General features: G+C 44.4%; 1 protein-coding gene across 1 annotated transcript in view; it reads right to left on the reverse strand.

Moving 5' to 3' along the window:
- The window catches only part of LOC124718803 (protein disulfide-isomerase A5), a 169,300-nt gene that overhangs the window by 34,910 nt on the left and 112,592 nt on the right, over positions 1–21,798 (reverse strand). Inside the window, exons 4-6 of the mRNA XM_047244417.1 lie at positions 13,206–13,432; positions 4,361–4,529; positions 1,913–2,017 (exon numbers count right to left, since the gene is read on the reverse strand). Coding sequence (XP_047100373.1) covers positions 1,913–2,017; positions 4,361–4,529; positions 13,206–13,432 — 501 coding nt within the window. The remainder of the gene's footprint in view (positions 1–1,912; positions 2,018–4,360; positions 4,530–13,205; positions 13,433–21,798) is intronic.

A 21,798-nucleotide genomic window follows, 5' to 3' on the forward strand; every position in this document is an offset into this window, starting at 1 on the left:
AAAATTTCATCCTTAAGCGAGCTTATTTTCAGTACAGAGAAAAGTCAGCCCTACATATGAGGAACAGTGTGAGTGAACAATGGTGACCAGATGGAGAAAAAAAAAAAAGTGTGTGTCACATTAGTGCAACTTTTCGGGCAGAGATGCCAAGACGGCACTGCTCGAGGACCGGAGCATCCGGCTAACTGCCCCCTTTCTGCCTTTGAGAAAGGTCAAACTGTCAGCACGAGGGAACGGGAGTCACAGAGAGAGGGTGCACAATCGGTCAGACGTAGTGTGATGACTGCAGAGTGCGTGACGGGCTCGGGACGAGAGTGTGACGAGAAGGGTAGGCACAGGTCCTTCCGGAAGCAGCACACCACCTGTGGATCGTAGGACCGTTCGACCAGGTCTGCAGAGTAGACAGATCAGAATTGCCGAAATCCGGGTGGAAGTTACAGGTGAAGTGCCACCGATACTGTACCACAGACGAGATAGACTCGCACGGTGTACGGCCAGAGTGAACTGCGACACGGAGTGGCAGTCAGTGGTGCTCGACAGTGAGTGTCCCTTCCGTCTCTCTGAGTGAGATTGACGGCAACGTACGTTTACAGGACCTGCCGAAAGGTCACAGGAAGTGGCAATTCTCGATATCTGTACCTCTCCGACTCGTCGAAACGTGACACGGGGAACTATTTGATACGCCGATGGGATCAATTTGGAAACTGTCGAAGCTGAACGCTCGATAGTATGAGAGAATTACGATACATCTCGATGTCATACCTTTAGTAACGAGGGTAGCAAATCTCGTATCCCAGTAGGGTACTGCAAGCCCCCACACTGTAAACACACCGACGAATGTAAGGATTGTCGACCGGTCTCTCCAGTCCGCTCGTCTGTCACCCCCCACCGGCAATCACGTTTATTTCCAGCTAGAGTGTATTCGTGTTGTGTCGTGAGGAGTCCACTTCCGACCGGCAGGCGCACGTCTGAATGGGTTACGAGCAGAGCACCCCACTCGTGGCGGTCGGACGCGGTCGACAGGAACCTCGATGACGAGTGCATCCGCTCCGACATTTCCTCGCACTCCCCGAGACTGGGCCAGCGTCACATTCGAATGCCCCACAAATCTGGATATTTCACAATTCCACCAGCTGCAAAAAGCAGACCCTCAATGAAATCACTTTAAAATGTCACGTGGCGATAACACTGTGTCAAACGAGTAAGCGGCACCTCCGTGTCCTTCGCAGTGATCGATCGACGTCTGACACTGTCGGTGCCCCTTATAAATCCTACCTGCAAGTATAATCATTTAAGTGCCTGCCGTTGTGCATACGTGTACAGAGGTACACTGACATCCGAACACATCCTCCGTGTGCTTCATTTTGTCATGCAGTGTACAAATCAACTTGGTTGCACGATGCAGAAACCTGGATTTCTCTCTCTACGTCTATGATGGGGTGGGCGGGTTAGTGAGGTAGTGGGAGGGTGGACGGTTGCACGCACCTACACAAATCTGAAAGACAACTAGTCCAAAAGCTCCATCTCATTCAGATACCTACTGACGACGCAGTACCTCCACTATCAGAGTGTCCTACTTGTTACCTTTACCCTCACATTATTTATGTTCCGCCAAGGACCTTCTATTAGCATATTAAATGGCATTTCGAGAATTCAATTTAAATAAAACTGCACCTTATGTAACCACGGAAAAACATCAAAAGGTCATAAAAGAAACATATGTATACACAAACTGAGCATATTGTTACAACAGAAGTGTCACACAAAACTCTCAGGGCTGATGTCCACCAGTGTCATATGCAAACAATATTCTACAGCACGTCTGGTACTATGAGGAAGTTTTAATCCCACCTCGACTGCAGTACTTGTCGACTAGATCGGAACGTAAAAAAATACTTTCCTCCAGTATTACCTTCTGCGCCTTCAGCGTCTCGGCAGCTTTCTCGTACTCGGGCTTCATTTTCTTGCAGTGCCCACACCACGGTGCGTAGAACATCACCAACACAGATGGCTCTTCCTGCAAGATACCGTAACATTCACTTTTACTGTCCTACCCACCGTCTCAGTTTGACGGTTACATACATTTCTAATCGAGAATGTATCCCACACACGAAAAAATTGAACACGGTCGACCACATTATAATGCCACTGGTTTCACCTTCACACACACGTGATATAGAACTAATGGAGAATACGAGGCGAGTCACAAACAACGAAAAATATTCTGAGGAGCTGACGCCGCTACGTTGCACATGTCGAGAATTGTCGGGCTTTTCTGCCGTTTCAAAAATTGGGGAAAAAGTTAGCCATTTAATGAAACACTGAAGACCCTTGCGGTCTGGGCACGTTACTCTGCCACATTACACGAGAGACCGAAGTTACGATTTCTGTCGGCCGACACCGAGAAGACACGAGTCACAACTCCGTTCGTCACAGACTACGAAGTATCGTATAAGAACTCGCGAAACGCACACTCCGACAGTACGGCCCCGCGTCACTACGGGTATGAAACGTTAACGGGAAGCTCGACAGACACAGACTACTGCAGAGTGTGAGAGCCTCGGGCAGTGTTTTGCACTCTCTCTTCACATGTTTCGATGCCACACGGGGTTACTTAAATGTTCGATTCACAAAACTTCTCGGCGGGTTAAAACTGTGTGTCATACTGGCACTCGGACCGAAAATTTCGCCTTTCCTGGGCAACGCTCGTAACAGACGAGTTATCCGAGCACGGCCCGCAGCTTCCCTTCTGCCCCTACCTTTCCCCGGGCTGTGGTTAAAATGTTTCTCTGCAGTACCGTTTTCTACAGGAGTACTAGTACCGGAAGATATGTGGGTGGTCCCGTGTGGAGCTGGTGGACAGTAGTGGAGAGGTCCTGTCAGAATCGGAGCTACGAGGGCGGGTCCCGAGTTCTGCCGAGATACCTCAGTCGGTAGTGCACTCGCAAACAAAAAAGCAAAATTTCCGGGTTCGAGTTCCAGTCTGGTGCACAGTTTTAATTTACCAGAAAGCTTCAAATTGGAGCACATTCCACTGCAGAGTGAAAGATACAATCGGGTCTTCAGTTTGCATTTCTCAAATTTATAAAATTTGGTTGTATAGCCATTTATACACAGAGGAACAAGGGAAAAAAGATTTTATGTCTGTAGCTCAATATGCAATGTATTCTTATTTACGTGCAGTGAAGGCTTTTAGTTTCGTGCAAGTATAGTAATACCTAACTGATTTATTGCTTTCAGATACGTGACCTCTTTTGTGGAAGAACACTTGCAGCAAAAATATCCAAGTCTCGACAGAACCGTTGCGATGTATCACGAAAATGAAACGAGTAATAAAATAAATACTACCGGGAGATAAAAGCACAAAATCCCCTACTGTAGGTGAAGTGAATGCAGTGATAATAGAGTAACATCCAATGTTAGCCGATGAAACCACGTTACACAAGTATGTCCTATATAGTCAGATCTAGTTTGCATCACGTGAGTGTAGGGACGTCGAAACCAGTAGTGACCCGTGATGTCATATCAACTTGAGATTTTTTTTTATGCATGTCATTCACTTCTAAATTTTACTGATTATTTACAGACTAAAGAATTTAATTACGTACAACATTTAATAGGTAATGAGTTTTAATGAGATAGATATAAATATGTTTTGACATAGCAAATCACCTTGTCGTATTATGCACGATATGTTTTCTCGTTGTAAGAACAAAAACTTCCGTGTTGCTCGAGTGCGCGATCGAGTAGTCGTCATTTTGCTCGAGCGCGCAATCGAGTAGTCGTCGAGTGCGGATTTGCTGTAACTTTCGTGAATGGGCATAGAATTGTCAATTTACAATCCGCAGTTGATTTAAAAATTATTCTAGGTAACCACAGCCCGACTTTGGTGGAAAGAAATTGCGACCAAATTCTCAAATATCGGTACGGAGTTTATGATACGCGGCTGGATATTGGGCGTTATTGCCACGTGTCTTATTCAGTAACATTAACTGCAATTTACTTAGCTTGATAATTACTATCAAAGACTTATATGAGCGGCATAGTAACCGTCTCGATGCTTAAAGCAAGCGAGAAGCGATTTACTGTCAGGATACGACAAATATTGATCATTGCCGAGTCAGCTTGTTGATACATTGCTTACCAACTCATAAACAGACAGTGATAGAATTATTGAAATGACCTTTTAAGTATTAATGACCACTACACACACATCAGAAAGTAACTACTCTAACTGGGAAACAGAACAATTATTGTTTGCCATCACTCTCTTATTTTGAGAATAAATGAGCTGTAAGTGTTTCTGTGTATTTTGATACACGACAGCATACAAGACGAGCCAATTTGACAGAACACTAACCTCGAGGAAAGAATCAAATGTCTCGGTGGTGAGGTGAGTGACAGAGGTATCAGTTTCGGCCCAGGGAATCTCCTTCGGTTTTTCTGGAGGTTTCTCGGGGTTCCGGATGAACCTTACAAGTGCATCCTTCTTGTTCTCTCCCTCGTACACCATCTTCTGGCTTCCATTTCTGTGGAAAAACGAAAATGATGCAACAATGTAACTGAAGCACTGCTGCACTATTATTGCAGTAATTTACTGTAAATCGACAAGAAATGCAATGACACACACAGAATTTCCAACTTCTAGAATTATTAGTCAATTTGGGACGAGAGTGAGCCAGCAGTCGAAAATGTTTCCTAATTGTGCTCAGAGTTTGTCGGAAGTGACTAAGTGCTCCGATTCTCAAATGCTGCACAATTAAAATTTAGGTCTTAGCACACCGTGAGTTACGCTGCCTCAGGACAGATCGGTCGGCTTCGGGGGAGGGGACCAATCGGCAAGGTCACGGGTTCTGTCAGATTAGGAAAGGACGGGGAAGGAAATCGGCCGTGCCCTTTCAAAGGAACCGTCCTGGCATATGCCTGAAGTGATTTAGGGAAATCGCAGAAAACCTAAATCGGGACGGCCACACGTGGGTTTGAACAGTTGTCCTCCCGAATACGAGTCACAGTGTGCGAACCACTGCGTCACCTCACTCAGTCTCGAGATAGACACACAGCTTCTAACTGTAATATTCGTCGTATTGTTTAAAACTTTAAATGTAAGATAATGGCAGCCTTTTCAATTTGGTCGCTAAACACGCAAAATTTTGAAAATCAAATTTGTGTTGCACCTCGACGCTGTTAGACAGGCAAACTGAAACTTGCACCAGGTTCTGGAATAATTGCTCAGTAACGGAGAGCTGCCAAACTGAGCATCTAACAAGGTACAAATCCGTTTATCTTACGCATGCCAGACTAAATGTTACCCATCTACGGAAGACAATACAGTAATAGAATTCAGTGCCATCTTCAGCCTTCACCGTGACTGCAATTTGGTAAGGAATGTCCGGCCTCACGCTAACAGTAACAGGTAACCCGAACGAGTGGGTCTGAGCCGCGGTACAAAAACCACCCACACGTATTATATACTCCAGACATTGCAGATTAAATGCCTCATCGAACTGCCGGTGCATTCGACGCCTCGCACCGTTCGATAAGGGCCAAAACTGCGACTCATTTAGTCACACCGCTATTTCCGTGCAGCAACGGCCTCGTTTCTGTATAATTTGGATCACCGAAAACGTGAAGTTTTACACGGCACTGGACCGTTACCTTTTGTGAGGTACTGAACTTTGAATGTCTGCACGTGCAGTTCCGTTTGCAACCTTCACTCCAGAAATGACAGAGACGACAACCATTTCTGTCGGGTCAGAAACAAATTGTCTCTGGTAGAGTGTGACAGTCATCTCCGGTTCGGATCTTTTTACAACAGCCACCAGTATGCCGCATTACGTGGCTGCGAGTGTATCCCCGTGGACTCCGTGTCGATAGACCGACAAATCGGACAACTTAATTCGAGGTACACTCGTGAACGCTTCCAAACACCGTAGCATCTTTCTGTCATTCTGTCACGTCTCCAGTACCTATTCTACACAACCGACCGGAACCACTTCGCTTGCCACGACTTAAGATCACACGACCAATTGCAGCAGTTCTACAGTCGAGCCCTGTGGTGAAGCGTGTGCTCAGAAACCGAAAGTTCAAACAACCGAATCGTGATCAGACAGAGTTTTTTACTCTGCCTTTTAACCTAGAATTCACCTCTCGACAGTATGGAGGTCTACCAGAAATAACGTGCGGTTCGGGTTCCACATTAAACTGCAGATCTACTTCCTGACCAATTAACTGGGGTAGGTCAGGGGCGAGTGATTCACAAAGTGGCATCCCGATGGAAGAATAGCATCCGGCCATCGAGCCACGCGAAATAATTATTATAGTGGTCCTCAGCAATCTGTAGCACTAGAGAGAGAGTAGTGTGCCCTTTTAAGAGGTGACTAACATTTTGTCCAGTGAGTTCATATAAAGAATGGAATAGAGGGACTTTTCTTTCTCTCCATAATCATAAATGATTCTGCTCTACAGCACGGCACTGTCAGGTATACAATTTTTTGTGAAGAGGGAATACACTCGTACGAGGACGAGTTACGGAATTTTGGTCGTGCCCAATAAAATGAGTACCTCGTACCCTTCTAAAAGCCGAGGAACAACGTTTTCAGAGACAGGTTTCTAATTTATTCAGGAGCATACCAAATCACTAACCCCTTGTGGGTACTTTCTTTGGGAAACTTCTACACCTCAGTAAGTGTTGACAACAAGTAATTTTTTTGTTTTTCCATGTCTAGTTGTTCCTAATGAAATACTGTGTGCCCCTGTAAGCTGCACAGTCAGCGTTGCCACTCTACTGTAGCGTGTGCCTCTGGACGTTGCCGAGTTTCTCAGTCAAACCTTTCAGTGGTACCCTGTCTGACAGACCGGCCACTCTGCACACGAACCTACTGCACTTGCCGGCACTCTCACAAAATTGCAGCACTGGCATATGTACGGTCTTTGCAATTTTCGAGGCCTTTAACTAGGTTACTTGGCGAGTGATAGTTATAACACTGTACAAAGGAAAGAACCCTCACTTACAGTTCAGGATATTTCCCAACTTTTGGGGCTCTGCAGGATTTTCTTCACAAAACCACACATTACATTTTGAAAGCTTCTCTATTAGAACTGTTCTTCGCACAACGAATAACGGAGAGCGCAAAATTTTTGTCGTAACTGCACTCGGTTCCGAAGTTTGTCGACAGCTGTCTTTCGCCGTTACCACTCGGTGGTGTACATTAAATTTGCCTTTTACTTAGACAAAAACTGTGCCACACCTGTAGCGTAAGATAAGATAACTGAGAGCGAGATAATAGTCACTATCTAAACGAGAAGTATATTATAGAAGACAATTAAATTTTTACTAAATATACGAATAATTTTCAAACATTAATAATATAGAAATTACAATTTATGTACATATAGTGTGAAAATTTACCAGTATTTCTAGGGTCACACAAACACTCTCAATCTTAACTGTTTTGCTACTACAGAAGTGCTCTCCGCATTCCGTGCTGAGCGCAGCTTCGTCGTAGCCGTAATGCTCGTCAAATGCTCCTACCTAAGCTGGGAGCTGCATTCCAGCCACTATAAAATACTTATCGTCCAATTTTAAAAAAACTATTATGTGAAAAAAATTGACTTTTGCATATCTTACAGTCCGATATCTTCACTTGATAGAAAACTGTATTTCTTTTTGTTATTTGTCATAGTTATTGGGCTGCATCCAGTTAAGTAAAACAGTGCACAAGATTTTAAAGAGTTTGAAGAGGTAAAAATGCAGTGCAAAAACTTTTCGTACGGTTCATTTTAGGCCAGACACTGATATTTATGAAGTGTAATTAAGATACCAAAATTTTATTTCAACTGAGAACAGAATGATATGTCATTTTGTTCTCAAGTGCAGCAGAAGGTAGCGTGATGTGTCCACTTCTGTCCCTGCACGACGCGAATCGAGTGGTCTTATGTTGTAGCTGCAGCTCCCCGTGCTCCTCTAGCTCGTGCGAGCTTCCCCGTCTCCGAAAAACTACTGCGACCTACATCATTCTCGACCTATTTGCTGTATTCGTCTCTCGGTCTCTCTACGATTTTTACCTCCCGCACTTCCTTCCGGTACTAAATTGACGATCCCTCGACATCTCAGAAAGTGTCCTATCGACCGATCCGTTCTTCTGGTCTGGTTGTGCCACAAATTCCTCGTCTTCCCGACAAATTCCTCTTGTCCCCAATTCCATTCGGTACCTCTCATTAGTTGCACAATCAACCCGTCTAATATTCAGTACTCTTCTGTGGCACCACATTTCAAAAGCTTCAATTCTCTCTTTGTCTAAACTGTTTACTGTTCACGTTTCACTTCCACACATGGCTACATTACAGCCAAATACCTTCAGAAAAGACCTCCTAGTACTTAAATCTATAACAAATGTCTCTTCTTCAGAAACTATTTTCTTGCCATTGCCAGTCTACATTTTATATCCTCTCTACTTCGACCATTATCAGTTACTCTGCTGCCCGAACAGCGAAACACACCAACTACTTTTAAGTGTCTCACTTCCTAGTCTAATTCCCTTAGCACCACGTGATTTAATTCTACTACATTCCATTATCCTCATTTTGCTTTGGTCGAATTTTTTTTTTTACGTCTGCCCTTCGAGACACTGTCCGTGCCATTCGACTGCTCTTCCGAGTACTTTGCTGTCTCGGACAGAATTACAATAATGTCGGCAAACCTCAAAGTTTTTATTTCTGCTCCTTGGACTTTAATTCCTTCTCCAAATTTTTCTTTTGTTTCCTTTACTGCTTTTTCAGTATACATATTGAATGACATTGGGGATAGGCTACAATCCTGTCTCACTCCCTTCTCAACTACTGATTCCCTTTCTTTCATGCCCCTCAACTTATATAACTGCCATCTGGTTTCTGTACAAGTTGTAAATAGCCTTTTCCTCTTTATTTTAGCTGTGCTACCTTCAGAATTTCAAAGCTTTCTCTAAGTCCACAAATGCTACGAACATACGTTTATCTTTCCTTAACATATCTTCTGACGGGAAGTCGTAGGGTGAGTACTGCCTCACATGTTCCTGCATTTCTCCAGAATCCAAAATATTTTCCCCGAGGTGGGCTTCTACCAGTTTTTTCATTCTTCTATAGAGAATTCGTGTTAGTATTTGCGGCCGTGACTTATCAAACTGATTGATTGGTAATTTTCACACCTGTCAGGACTTGGTTTCTTTGGAATTGGAATTATTACATTCTTCTTTAAATCTGAGGGTATTTCACCTGTCTCGTACATCTCACACCCCGAATAAGAGTTTTGTCACGGCTGGCTCTACCGAGGCTATCAGTATATACGGTGGAATATCGTCTACTCCTGGGGCCTTGTTTTGACCTACATCTTTCAGAGCTTTGTCAAATTCTTCTCATCTTCATCTGTGTCCACTTTCCTTTGTATAATATTGCTTTCACATTCATCTCCCTTGTATAGACCCTCCATATACTACTCCTACCTTTCAGCTTTCCCTCCTTTGGTTAGGACTGGTTTACCATCTGAGGTCTTGACGTTCATACAGCTGCTTCTCTTTTCCCCAACGACCTCTTTAATTTTCCTGCAGGCAGTATTTATCTTTCCCAGAGTGAAGTATGCTTCTGAAGCCTTACCTTTGTCCTCGAGCCATTCCCGCTTAGCAATTTTGCACTTCTTGTCAATCTCTATTTTTTAAACGTTTATCTTCCCTATCGCCTGCTTCATTTGCCGGATTTTTAAATTTTCTCCTTTCATCAATTAAATTCAATATCTCTTGTATTATCCAAGGATTCGTACTTGGCCTTGTCTTTTTACCTATTTGATCCACTGCTGCCTTCACTATTTCATCTCTCCTACTGTGTTTCTTTCACCTGTTCTAGTCAACCGTTATGTAACGCTCCCTCTGAAGCCCTCAACAACCTCTGGTTCTTTCATCTTATCCAGGTCCCATCTCCTTAATTTCCTACTTTTTTCCAATTTCTTCAATTTTAATCTGTAATTCATAACCACTAAATTGTGGTCGGAGTCCACATTTGTTCCTGGAAAAGCCTTACAATTTAAAATCTGGTTCCTAAATCTCCGTCTAATCTTTATACAATCATCCTGAAACCTTCCAGTGTCTGTAGGTCTCTTGCAAGTATACAACCTTCTTTGATGATTCTTAAACTATGTCTTAGCAATGATTAAATTATGCTCTGTGCAAAATCCTACCGGGCGGCTTCCTCTTGCAATCCTTTCTCCCGGTCCATATTGACCTACTATTTTTCCTTCTCTTACTATCAAATTCCAGTCACCCGTCACGATAAAATTTTCATCTCCTTTAACTATCTAAATAATTTCTTTTATCTTCAATCTCCTCATCTTACGCGGAGCTAGCTGACAAGTAAACTTGTACTACTGTGGTAATCACGGAACTGATGAAGCAGGTACTACGTTGGAAAATCTTTAAAAATTCAGTTTCACAACACGTCAGCAAAAGATGACTGATCACTGTATAATTGGTTCACTACAATTGCAATCACACAACTGTTGTGTCAGGAACAAAACTGTGACAGTGAGAAAGTGCTTATTGTCAAAGAATGAGTGGAGCATGTCTAATCAGTAGTTGTAGTAGAAGGAAGATGGTTAGTTAAATCGGAAGAAAAATTCACACAAGAAAAAAATGAACAAACAGAGTCTGTAACGCAAGAAGAAGAAGAAGAAGAAGAAGAAGAAGAAGAAACAATAAAATACTGAGGTAGAATTTCTGCTCAGTACTTACCTTCAAGAGGCAAAGTGCTCAGTAAAGTTGGCACACACATTTGAAAGCACATCTTTGGTGTGTATTAGTTTCTTTCCCAGGGAAGAAAGAGGGACAGGCTAGAAAGGACAGGGTAGGTCACTCAGACCCAGAGATGAAAGCGATACACCTTACGTTGGGCGCAGGGGTGACAAAAGATCAATAATAAAAATAAACATTATCTTTTTTGTTAAACAGCACAGACAGTTGTTTTTGTGTATTTTGGGAGGTAGAGTGGGTCATATCAGGGGGAGGAAGTTCTACGAAGGCAGTCGCGAGTCCTCGAGCATCTCAAGGGCCCTAGTGCTCCGAGCATTTTCCGAGAGTCCAGACGGAAGGAAGAGTTTCGTACGTCGAGGTTGCGGCGCTCGTGCCACAGTGCAGTTTACGATTTGTCGTACTGTACGTAATGTATCTGCTGGTGTAGTTACGTGAGCCAGTAAAAGAGACAGGTTACAGCTCCCGACAGACCACCGCGCCGACCGAACCCGGAGTGAGGTAAAGCTCTGACAGCAGGCAACCTCTGCCCCCGTGTGACAGCCGATCGGAAGGAGTCCCGTATCAGATTTGGCCCCGACACGTGTAACAGTCGGTGTTAATATTTAATGTACGATTGATTAAAACACTAATCTGACAATACCTGTAATGACGTGTTAATCATTACAATATCATTTATTACGCACTGACTCACAAAAGTTAACAGAACAATCAGACCTCCATTACAGATACCGGCGGTACGAGCTGAACTGCAGAGGAAGTGTCTCCCGAACTGGCAGGTGGAGAGCAGTCGGTCACAGTCGCGTACTCATCTCGGAGAAGTCGCCGGATATCTCGGAGAAGTCACCGGACGACCTCCGCAATGTGAACACGTACCGATTGCGAACGTTTATTTTCATTTAATTTGAGTGATTTATAGTACAATTTTGCCTCAGAAAAGCTAGTTTTGACTTAAGAGACAAGAAAGTAATTGTAGCAGATTAATATTTAATATCTGTGGTGCTCGAGGTATTATAACTGTACTCTACAATCGTCACAGTGATTTATGGGTTTAGACTGGTTCACACACAGGATCGGTTGCATTATACTGATCAGTTTTTCCTTGTTTTACTCAGAAGAATAAATACAGTGGCATCACATTTTCTTAATGACTCAGAATATTACTGCAGTGCATAGTAGCAATCCCAAAAGGCACACTGAATTTTAACGATCAAAATAGTACATTAGAAGCTGTGACTTTCGGAAAAGAAATCTAACAGAGACAACGAAACTGTTACAGGACGAAGGAGGTAAGAGGGCCCCTATCGAGTAACGGGTGACACACTGAGTGCAGAGTGCTAGGATTTACTCAAACAGTTTACCTGACACAGCTCTCCACATCAAACTTCACGTAAGGGGAAACTTACGGTGTCGCATATTTAGATGCGGTAACCTAGCCGAACAGTTAGCGTCACTGCCCGGTGTGTGAAAGAATTCGAGTTCAATTCACAGTGTCACCACAGATTTTTTTAGGAGGTACGAAAGTCTCAAACGGAGTCCACTCGGCCTCGTGAAGTCAGACGAGGAGTTGCTCAAATAGAGAAGCCACACCACTGTCGGGATTCATCTGCAGGCAGTAACGGCCAGAGAGACCGGCGACACACTCGCTACACGTCCCACAGTCGTCTACTGCTCTCACCTCGTAAGCTGCAGTCGGCCAGTCGGAACGTGCCCGAGTCCTAATCTGCGAGTGGCGTTTACGTTTAACGTGTCGCAGCAGGAAGATTTCACGTCGGTAAATTAAATTTCATTTATTTTCGAGAGGGGGAAATGCATGGACGAGTGACACAGTAGAGGAGTTACTGTGAACCAAAAGGACTACGACAGAGCAGTGTCCCGTCAGGTCACATGTACCTCGAGTGAAATTCGGAAGGAACGAAGATTAGCATTTTAACGTCCTGTCAACAACGAGGTCTCGGAAATGGAGAACTAGCTCGAAAACGGAAAGGTGAGGAAGGAAATTGACTGTGCTCTTTCAGAGTAACCAACTAGGCACCTGCCTAAAGCAATTTGCGGAATTCACGGAAAACTTAAGTCGGGACAGGCAGAATGTAATTCGAACCGTCGCCCTCCCGAATGCACCTACAGTGTGCTAATTACTGCACCACCTAACTCGGTCAGTACATTTTTTAGTTTCTTCGGTATTTTTCGGGAAGGATTGAGAGGCAATGCTGAAAGTGAAGACTCCCTGCAACATATAATGTGACAGTTTTTGATCGTACGTCACCTGTGCCACTCGAGCAACACGAGGTAAATATTCTGTCTCTCAGAGGCGAGCGTCGGCCAGCTGTATTGTCTCACTGTAATGGCACAGTTACAAAAGGAGAAAAAACGAGGGCGGCAGGGGAGGAACGGACACAACCGTCCCGAGAATCGCGACGCGCGTTACCGACTCACTCGAAGTAGATGACGGTGGGGAAGCCGGTGATGTTGTACTTCTGCCGGAGGACCGCGTTCTCCGGGCGGTTGACGTCCACGGCCGCCAGCGTGGCGACGCCCCTGAGCTCCGACGCGGCCGCCGCGTAGTCCGGCTTCAGCTGCTTGCAGAAGCCGCACCAGGGGGCGTAGAACAGCACCAGCATCTGCCGCGGGCCGTCCCTACGCTGCAGCACCTTCTGGAGAGCCTGTGAGACACGGCACGGTTCTCCTAGTCTGCCCTTGCGGAACACGGGCGACCTAACAGCTCAAATAAAATGTGCGTCAAAATATTGTCACAAGGGGTATTCAAAAAGTAACTATCACCTACTAATACTTAAATATTAAATACTGATTGTACCAATTACGACCGTCCCAAAAACGAAATTATCATCTTCCGTACTCGACCTTACCTCTTTTTCTGCCAGTCAATCACTGCCAAAAATCCAATCCACAGTCAAAGAGTCAGGAATCAAAACCAACACGTCAAAATGTCTGTTTAAAATCTTGCACCTAATGAGCGCCCGTATAGTAACAGCGTAACTTCTGTGCCCAGCTGCTGTAATGATATGTAAACTACTGACAGGGAAAATAGGTACCTCTCCTATTTCATGAAGCTGTTCATACAAACTTTTGGAGATCACTACAGTATCACTACCAGAATCTAAAATTGCCATCATTTTCTGACTTACACTAAGTTCAGTCACCAGATTCGACACTTCATCTACACGTGTGTATCTTCTGTCAGTAGTCCAGCACTAATATCTTTAGTTTCATGTTTAATTGTTTGTATTCTCCTGTTTGACCCATTAGATTGTGTGGGTCTCGTCCAAAACTACTTCTAGTTTACCGGGCATTGCACGCATCTCTGAGTGGTGAACGATCCCGAACTCTTCCGCTGTCTACTGTCTGCCGGTTACGCCTACCAAAACCATTTTCTCTCCTCTCACTGTTTCAAATTTGGTCATCACTATGCCGGTAATTCCTCCACGTAGGTCACTGTGTTGCTGGTGATTGCCGTGTTATTGGCCCCACAACTGATATTCGTAATTATCTTGCCTGATTTCTTGGAAATTGTTGATTATGATGAGCCAAATTTCACTCTGATCCCCTCAGCATTCATTCATAATAAGTCATCAAACGTTCACAATGCTAACTTTATTTACTTTCCACAGCAAATGCTTTATCAAAACTACGATCAAATCGTCATCACCAACACGATCATCACGAGAACGATTGCCCCCCCCCCCCTCCCCCCAGTATTTTTGAAGAAAGTCACACATCGACCCCTCCCGCACGGCAAATAATTTCTCTTTTGTCCTTCTTTTTCATGTGAGAACACTTATTGACACCATCAGAGACATCACCATATCCAATTCAGCAAACTTTGCAGGCTTCAACATAGTCTACATGTCCACCGACGTACCTATAATACACACGCTCCGAATAATAAAAAATAACTTAATGCGTCTAAAAAAGCTAAGTAATGTAGAAACCTATGAGCTAATGGGGCTGCTTGAGTTAGTGCTATCACACAATTACTTTATCTTCAACAACAAAATATATATTCAAAATGTTGGTCTAGCAATGGGCAGTTAGCCCTCTTGCTGACATGTACCTCAATGACTTAGAAATCAAATTCTTTAAAGCAGACCAAATAGGAAAGGAAAAACGCATTTATTATAAACACTAAATTGCTATATGATGGGACAGCCACTGATATTGACACCTTAGCTGATAACTTAATAATGTTCATCCAAAAATACAGTTTACAGTACAACATCAAACTCAAAATGGAATCAACTTTCTTGACCTAAATATAATACACCACAACAATAAACATAAATTTCAAATATATAGGACACCTACCATATCAGATGTCATAATTAACAATACATCATGCCACTCAAATCAGCATAAACTTGCATTCTTTAAATCAGCACTCAACCAAATAAACAAAATTCAAGCTGAACCTACTATAAAAATCAATGAAATAAGTATTTTAAAAACAATATCATCAAACAATACTTATGATGCAACCATAATTGATACACTGGATGTCAAAATGAAATCAGATAAAACAATACGAACAAGCCAGCCCTCAGCAGCAGAAGAAACCAAATAAGTCTGTATGTCCTTTCACGGTAACATGTCGTACAAACTCGCTAAGCTGTTCGAACCACACAATGTTAAAATAAGTTTTCACACAAACAACAGAATACAAAACAAAATAGTCCACATTACTACGAGAGCCATCACACCCTTTCACAAATCTGGCATACATAAATTAAGGTGTGATAGGTGCTCCTGCTACTACATAGGGCAAACTTAAGTAGATCAAAGTTTGCCACCCATCTCACAGAAAATAAACATTCCGTTACAGACAAAAAACCAACCTCTGTATCCTACACGCTGTAGTCGAGGGAATAATGATGGATCTTCTTGAACAATTAGAGATTTTTCATCCACAAACCTAAATCACCATACACCATTTTAAATGAACAGACAGAATTAGCAAATAACCCCTTCTTTCAGAATTTTGAAGACTCTTTAAACTTGAAGAACTAAACTGTTGTCATCCAGAAACACTCTCTCTCTCTCTCTCTCTCTCTCTCTCTCTCTCTCTCTCTCTCTCTCCCCCCCCCCTCCAACCCACCCCCTCTCTCACAGTCTCTCTCCCTCTCTCCTCTCATTCAAACCCCTCCCCCCCTTATTAATTGTAAATTAACCACTAACCTGATAACCTCAGAATTGTATGGCCACTTCAACCAATATATCACGGAAGAAAATAGCTGTTAAAAATAATCCTAACACCAGTACTCTTAACTGTAATAGAAATATCATCTAAAAATGTAGTTTCATACATCTTGTAAATTGCACATATTAATTTTCAGCTCAATTATTACTAATTTAAGTTAATTTGGCATCTATATTTCCTGTAAGTAAGATATAACCCTCACCAGTGTGTGTTAACCAACAACTTGTCTGGTTCAACACAAGATGTTTGAGCCTGTAGTTTAATCACACTCTCCGGTTTTTAAAACACGGAAGTTGGTGCCTGTGGCAAAGTCTGTTAATTATAGTGTGTAAAAGCAATTAAAAAACACAAATACTGTTTTCCAATGTGCTACACATAACAAATATATACCTGCAGCATCTACTATCCGTAACACCTTTCAAGTAGAACTTATACTGTAAATATTTCGTGAAAGTGTACCACGTGTAGCACTTACTTGCTGTCGTTTTCTATCTTGCCTCAGATACATAACAAGCCTCACAAACCTACAACAAAAAAAGGCACTGTACGTGTATATGTACCATCTGATGAGGAGCTACTAGGGAACTAAAACTGATCACAGTTTACTGAAATACATCTATTAAAAAGGCAAGTGGTTGTGGTAATTACTGAAAACCTTTCCATAATCCACATTATTTGTACCTCCCTTATACTGTCAGTGCCTTAATAACTAGTATACAATATTATGAAAAGGACAGATTGCTACTCGCCATATACCGGAAGTGCCGAGTTGCAGACAGGCACAACAAAATGACTGCTAAACAGGTAAGCTTTCAGTCAAAAATCCCCCCCCCCCCCCCCACACACACACACACACACACACACAGAGAAATGTGACTCCCACACACACAACCACTTGACACTGTCTCTGACTGCCAAGGAAGTCTGGTCTCGGCAGGCAGGCACAGTGGGTATGAGGTGTGTGTGTGTGTGTGTGTGTGTGTGTGTGTGTGTGTGTGTGTGTAGGGAAGGATGGGAAAGGAAGTCAGCCGTTCACTTTCAAAGGGACCATCCCAGCATTTGCCTGAAGCAATTTGGGGAAATCACACGTATCATTTTCATAATACACCACATATCGGCAACTTAAATAATCTACAAGTGCTCTAATAACATTTCACAAGTGGCAGTGCTGATAGTTAAAATATTAACTCTGTTCTTTCAAAGCTAGACAACAACTGAAAAGTACTAACCGAAGTGCAACTGGATAGAAGTTCACCCATTGATTACCGGGTGCGAGGATAACAACTCTACAGCTTAACTGCAAAACCAGAAGTGACTTTAGATCCTTACATCTCGAGTACTCGCTACAGATTAAGACCTAAGAACTATATAGCTTAACAGCTCTACAACGAATGACTCACTGAATGAACAAACTGAACGACACAGTGCCCATATCGAATACTTGCCACAGACCGATTCGGAACGGCACATATCAAATCTCAACTACACAGTAGTTGTGGCTTCGTGCATGAAATCTATATAAAGATGTGCGTAGTTTAGAAGTAACAAAATGGTAAAATACGAGGTAAATAGATCTTCAATAATATTATAAAAAAACAGAAAATTAAGTAATACATATACACTTTATACAATGAAGTAATTTGGTTTAATTTATAAGCAGTACAATCAAGAAATGGCAACAAACTTAGGTCGGTTAGTCGGTTTAAAAGAGGGAGAGGAAGGAACCAAATTGCGAGGTCATCGGTCTCTTATTCCGGGTAAAATAATTACACGAGGGAAAGAAGAAAAGAAATGAGTCGTACAGCACAATAACAGGAGAAAGGAAAAACCAGAAGAATGACAGAAAGACAACCAGCACTACCGTGGACAAAACAGGAAAAGAAAACCACAGAGAGAAGCAAGAATCAGGTGGAAGAGGTAAAAACAAGAGAGCAGACGACTGTGGCTGGCCGACCACGAGAATAAAAGGGAAAACCCGGCCTGTCCGCAACACATTAAAACATCTATCCTAAAAGCATTAGAGTGGAGAAGACAAAGGGACAGAGGACACGGGCTAAAACTCGTATAGAACGGTAAAACCCACTGTCACGTATAAAATGTAAAGCTAAATTAGTTGTTAATGGCAAAGAGTCCAGAAACAGGGCAGCCAAAGAAGGGCCGCTCACCAAGATATGCGCCACTGTCAGCTGGACACCACACCGACACTGAGGTGGGTCATCGCAGCGCAGGAGGTAGCCGTGTGTCACCCAGGCGTGGCCAATGCAGAGCTGACAGGGAACCACAGAGTCCTCGCAAAAGGCCCGCACGGAGGACTGCCACACATTTGTAGTCTCCTTAATGACACGAAGTTTGTCTTGTGTGAAGAAGTTACAGCATTCTGTCTCCCAAAGCTGAAAACCCTTGCGGAGTAGTACCGAACGCAGGTCAGTCGCACAGAAGCCGATCCCCGTAAGCAGTTTCCACGTAGCCTTTTCGGCCAGCCTGTCTGCTACTTCGTCGCCTGGGATTCTGACGTGACCTGGGGCCCAGACAAACACGTCCAAACCACTGGACCGTTGCAGGGCACAGATGGACTCCCAGACGGTCACTACCAAAGGATGACGAGGGTAGCACCAGTCGATAGCTCGTAGGCTGCTCGAGGTGTCAGTACACAGAAGAAACGACCCCCTGGGGCACGAACAGATGTGCTCAACTGCACAAGATATAGCCACCACCTCAGCAGTGAAAACACTGCAGCCACCGAGCAAAGAATGCCGTTCGGTACGTCCTCCACGAATAAACGCAAAGCCGACACGAGCGTCGGCCACCGAGCTGTCGGTGTAAACCACTTCTTCGCGGCCTCGGTACACGTCGAGAATTGAGGGGAAGTAGCAGTGGAGAGCCGCGTGGTTAACCGAGTCCTCAGGGACACGTGAAAGGTCCAGGCGAAGCTGTGGCCTAGGTATACACGACGGAAGTGTACGTGAATGGACCTCGAGTATAGGTGGTAAAGGCAAGGACTCCAGCTCGGAAAGAACGGATCGGACACGAACTGCAACCGGAAGCCCCGATCTGGGCTGACGGTGCAGGAGACGAACAGCCGTGGGTGGGAAAAGGAGACGGTAATTCAGATGTGCGGGAGAACTACAGACCTAAGAAACTTAACTGGCCACTAGTTGTGCATGCCTAGCCTGCAATGGGGGGACTCCGGCCTCCACTAGGACGCCGGTCATCGGACTCGTCCTAAAAGCTCCCGTCACTACGCGAATGCCACAGTGGTGCACCGGGTGGAGTAAACGCAATGCAGAGGGTGCTGCCGAACCATAAACCAGACCCCACAGTTAATACGGGATCGAACAAGGGTTCTGTAGAGCTGCAGCAGTGTAGAGCGATCTGCACACCAGTCGGTGTTGCTCAGGCGGCAGAGGGCACTGAGGTGCTGCCATCACTTCCACTTAAGCTGACGAAGGTGAGGAAGCTGAGTCAATCGGGCATCAAAAATCAGTCCTAAGCATCAATATGTCTCCACTACAGTGAGTGGATCGTCATTAAGGTAAAGTTCCGGTTCCGGACGAACGCCGACAGAAGTGCATAACACACGACTTCGCGGCTGAAAACTGGAAACTGTGGGCTAGAGCCCACGACTGTGCCTCGTGGACGGCTCCCTGTAGGCACTGCTCAGCAGCACCGGTACTGGTGTAGCAATACGAAATGCAGAAGTCATCTGCATACAGAGAGGGTGAGACGGACTGCCCGAGAGCTGCTGCTAGACCGTTAATGGCCACTAAAAATAGAGACACTCAATACAGAGCCCTGCGGGACCCCATTCTCCTGGATATGGGGGGGAACTATGGGAGGCACCTACTCGGCACGGAAAGTAGAGAGCGACAGGAAATTCTGGATAAATATCGGGGGCGGGCCTCAGAGACCCCACTCGTATAATGTGGCAATTATATGTCACCAGGTCACGTCGTAAGCTTTTAGTAAATCAAAAAAGACGGCAACCAGGTCTCGGCATCTGGAAAAGGCTGTTCGGATGGCAGACTCGAGGGACACAAGATTATCAGTGGTAGAGTGACCCAGGAGGAAGCCGACCTGGCATGCAGCCAGTAGACCACGTGACTCCAGGACCCGACCCGATAGCTGTCCACATCGAGCGGGTTTTTACCGGGTTTGAGCACTGTAATGACGGTGCTCTTCCGCCACTGCTACGGAAATACACCATCGCACCAGATCCGGTTGTAGATGATGAGGAGATGTCGCTTGTAGTCAGATGAGAGATGTTTAATCGTCTTACTGCGGATCCGATCTGGCCCGAGAGCTGTGTCGGGGCAATGTTCGAGGGCACTGAGGAGCTCCGACTCTGTACTGTGTAGTACTTAGGTACCATTTTATGAGAGAGAAGTTTCAAAGTGCACTGTGTATTAGAAAACCCACCATTTTCTGGAAACTCAAATTCTCTAAATGAATTATTTCACAAGTTAACGTGTCACTCTACGTAAGTTATGAGTGCTGATCTAGAAGTAAGGTCCCCCCCCATTTTTACAAAGAGAGAACATTGTTTACTCTCATAGAAAGTTACATCATTGGAAAGAAGAAACTGAGCTCTAGTTTTTCTATACAACTCCCACGTTTTCCTACACATTTTTGTAGGCGATGCTCTAATTTCTGTATCCCCAGGTCATAGAACTCTGCTGCCAACCCGCCGAGGATGTGTCTCACCACTTCTTTGTCTCGATCGTCGCTCCGAATGAATTAGCCACTTGAGTGCTCCTTTAACTTTGGGAACAAGTGATAATCACTGAGCACGAGGTCCGGAGTGTAAAGTGTGTGGACCACGACAGTCCAATCAAAATTTGTCAAAGTTCCCGGGTCGGCAGGAAACGTGAGGACGGACATTTCGCGAACTGGCGTTACACCTTCTGTCAGTTGTCCTCTCCAGCAGTTACGGATAGCTTGCCTGCATTTTTGTAGTATTGCACAATAAGTGTCCGATTCGGTCGATGTCTCAGCTTCCACGAAATCTTATCACCAGTATCCCCTTACGATCCCATAACACAGTGGCCACGACTGTCAGAAGAAGGAGATTGTCGGAACCCCGAGTGACGCCACTGTCTGAACTTTTCTTTCGTTTTGCGAGTGAAATTAAACACCCACGTATCGTATCCCGTTACAACGGAGTCCGACAATCTTTCCTTATCTCCTTGACACTTTTGAAGAAACTGGCAAGCACAGTGAAGACATTTCTCCTAGTGTTCTGCAGTCAGCACGTGCAGTACCCATCGAGTGCAACAACTTTTCCATCAAATCTCTTTCACCTGTACCGTAATAACTCTAGGAATCCGAGGAACAAATTCACAGACAGTAATCCACCCGTTTGGAAGCACTCCGTGTCGGACCATCTCGATAAGCAACTCCAGAAATGAAGTTGTTCTACTCCGTACTTCATCGTGGACCACCTTCCGACCGTCACTAAACTCCCTGCGCCATTTTCAGACGTGTCAAACAGATGTACACTCTTAGCCATACAATTGTTCTGACTGACGAATATCCGCTGGTGGAGTCATTTTCACGTGCAAAAACCGAATTACGGAACAAATCTCGTACTTGACGTGAGGAACAATGGGCACCTCCCTCCACTGCGGACAGCTGCCCAGCCAGTACCGAGCAGTGCAGCGAAGCACGGCCGCGCGGAATCGCGAGTTGGGGAACAGCTGCGCACAGCAGTTTTGACAGATTTCAACTCTTTGGGAACCTTACTTCTGGATTAAGCCTTGTGTACAGGGTGAGTCCGTGATTATGTTGCAGATTTTCAGGTGTGACAGAGAAGAATAATGA

This window comes from Schistocerca piceifrons, chromosome 10, assembly GCF_021461385.2.
Source record: "Schistocerca piceifrons isolate TAMUIC-IGC-003096 chromosome 10, iqSchPice1.1, whole genome shotgun sequence".
Classification (NCBI taxonomy): domain Eukaryota; kingdom Metazoa; phylum Arthropoda; class Insecta; order Orthoptera; family Acrididae; genus Schistocerca; species Schistocerca piceifrons.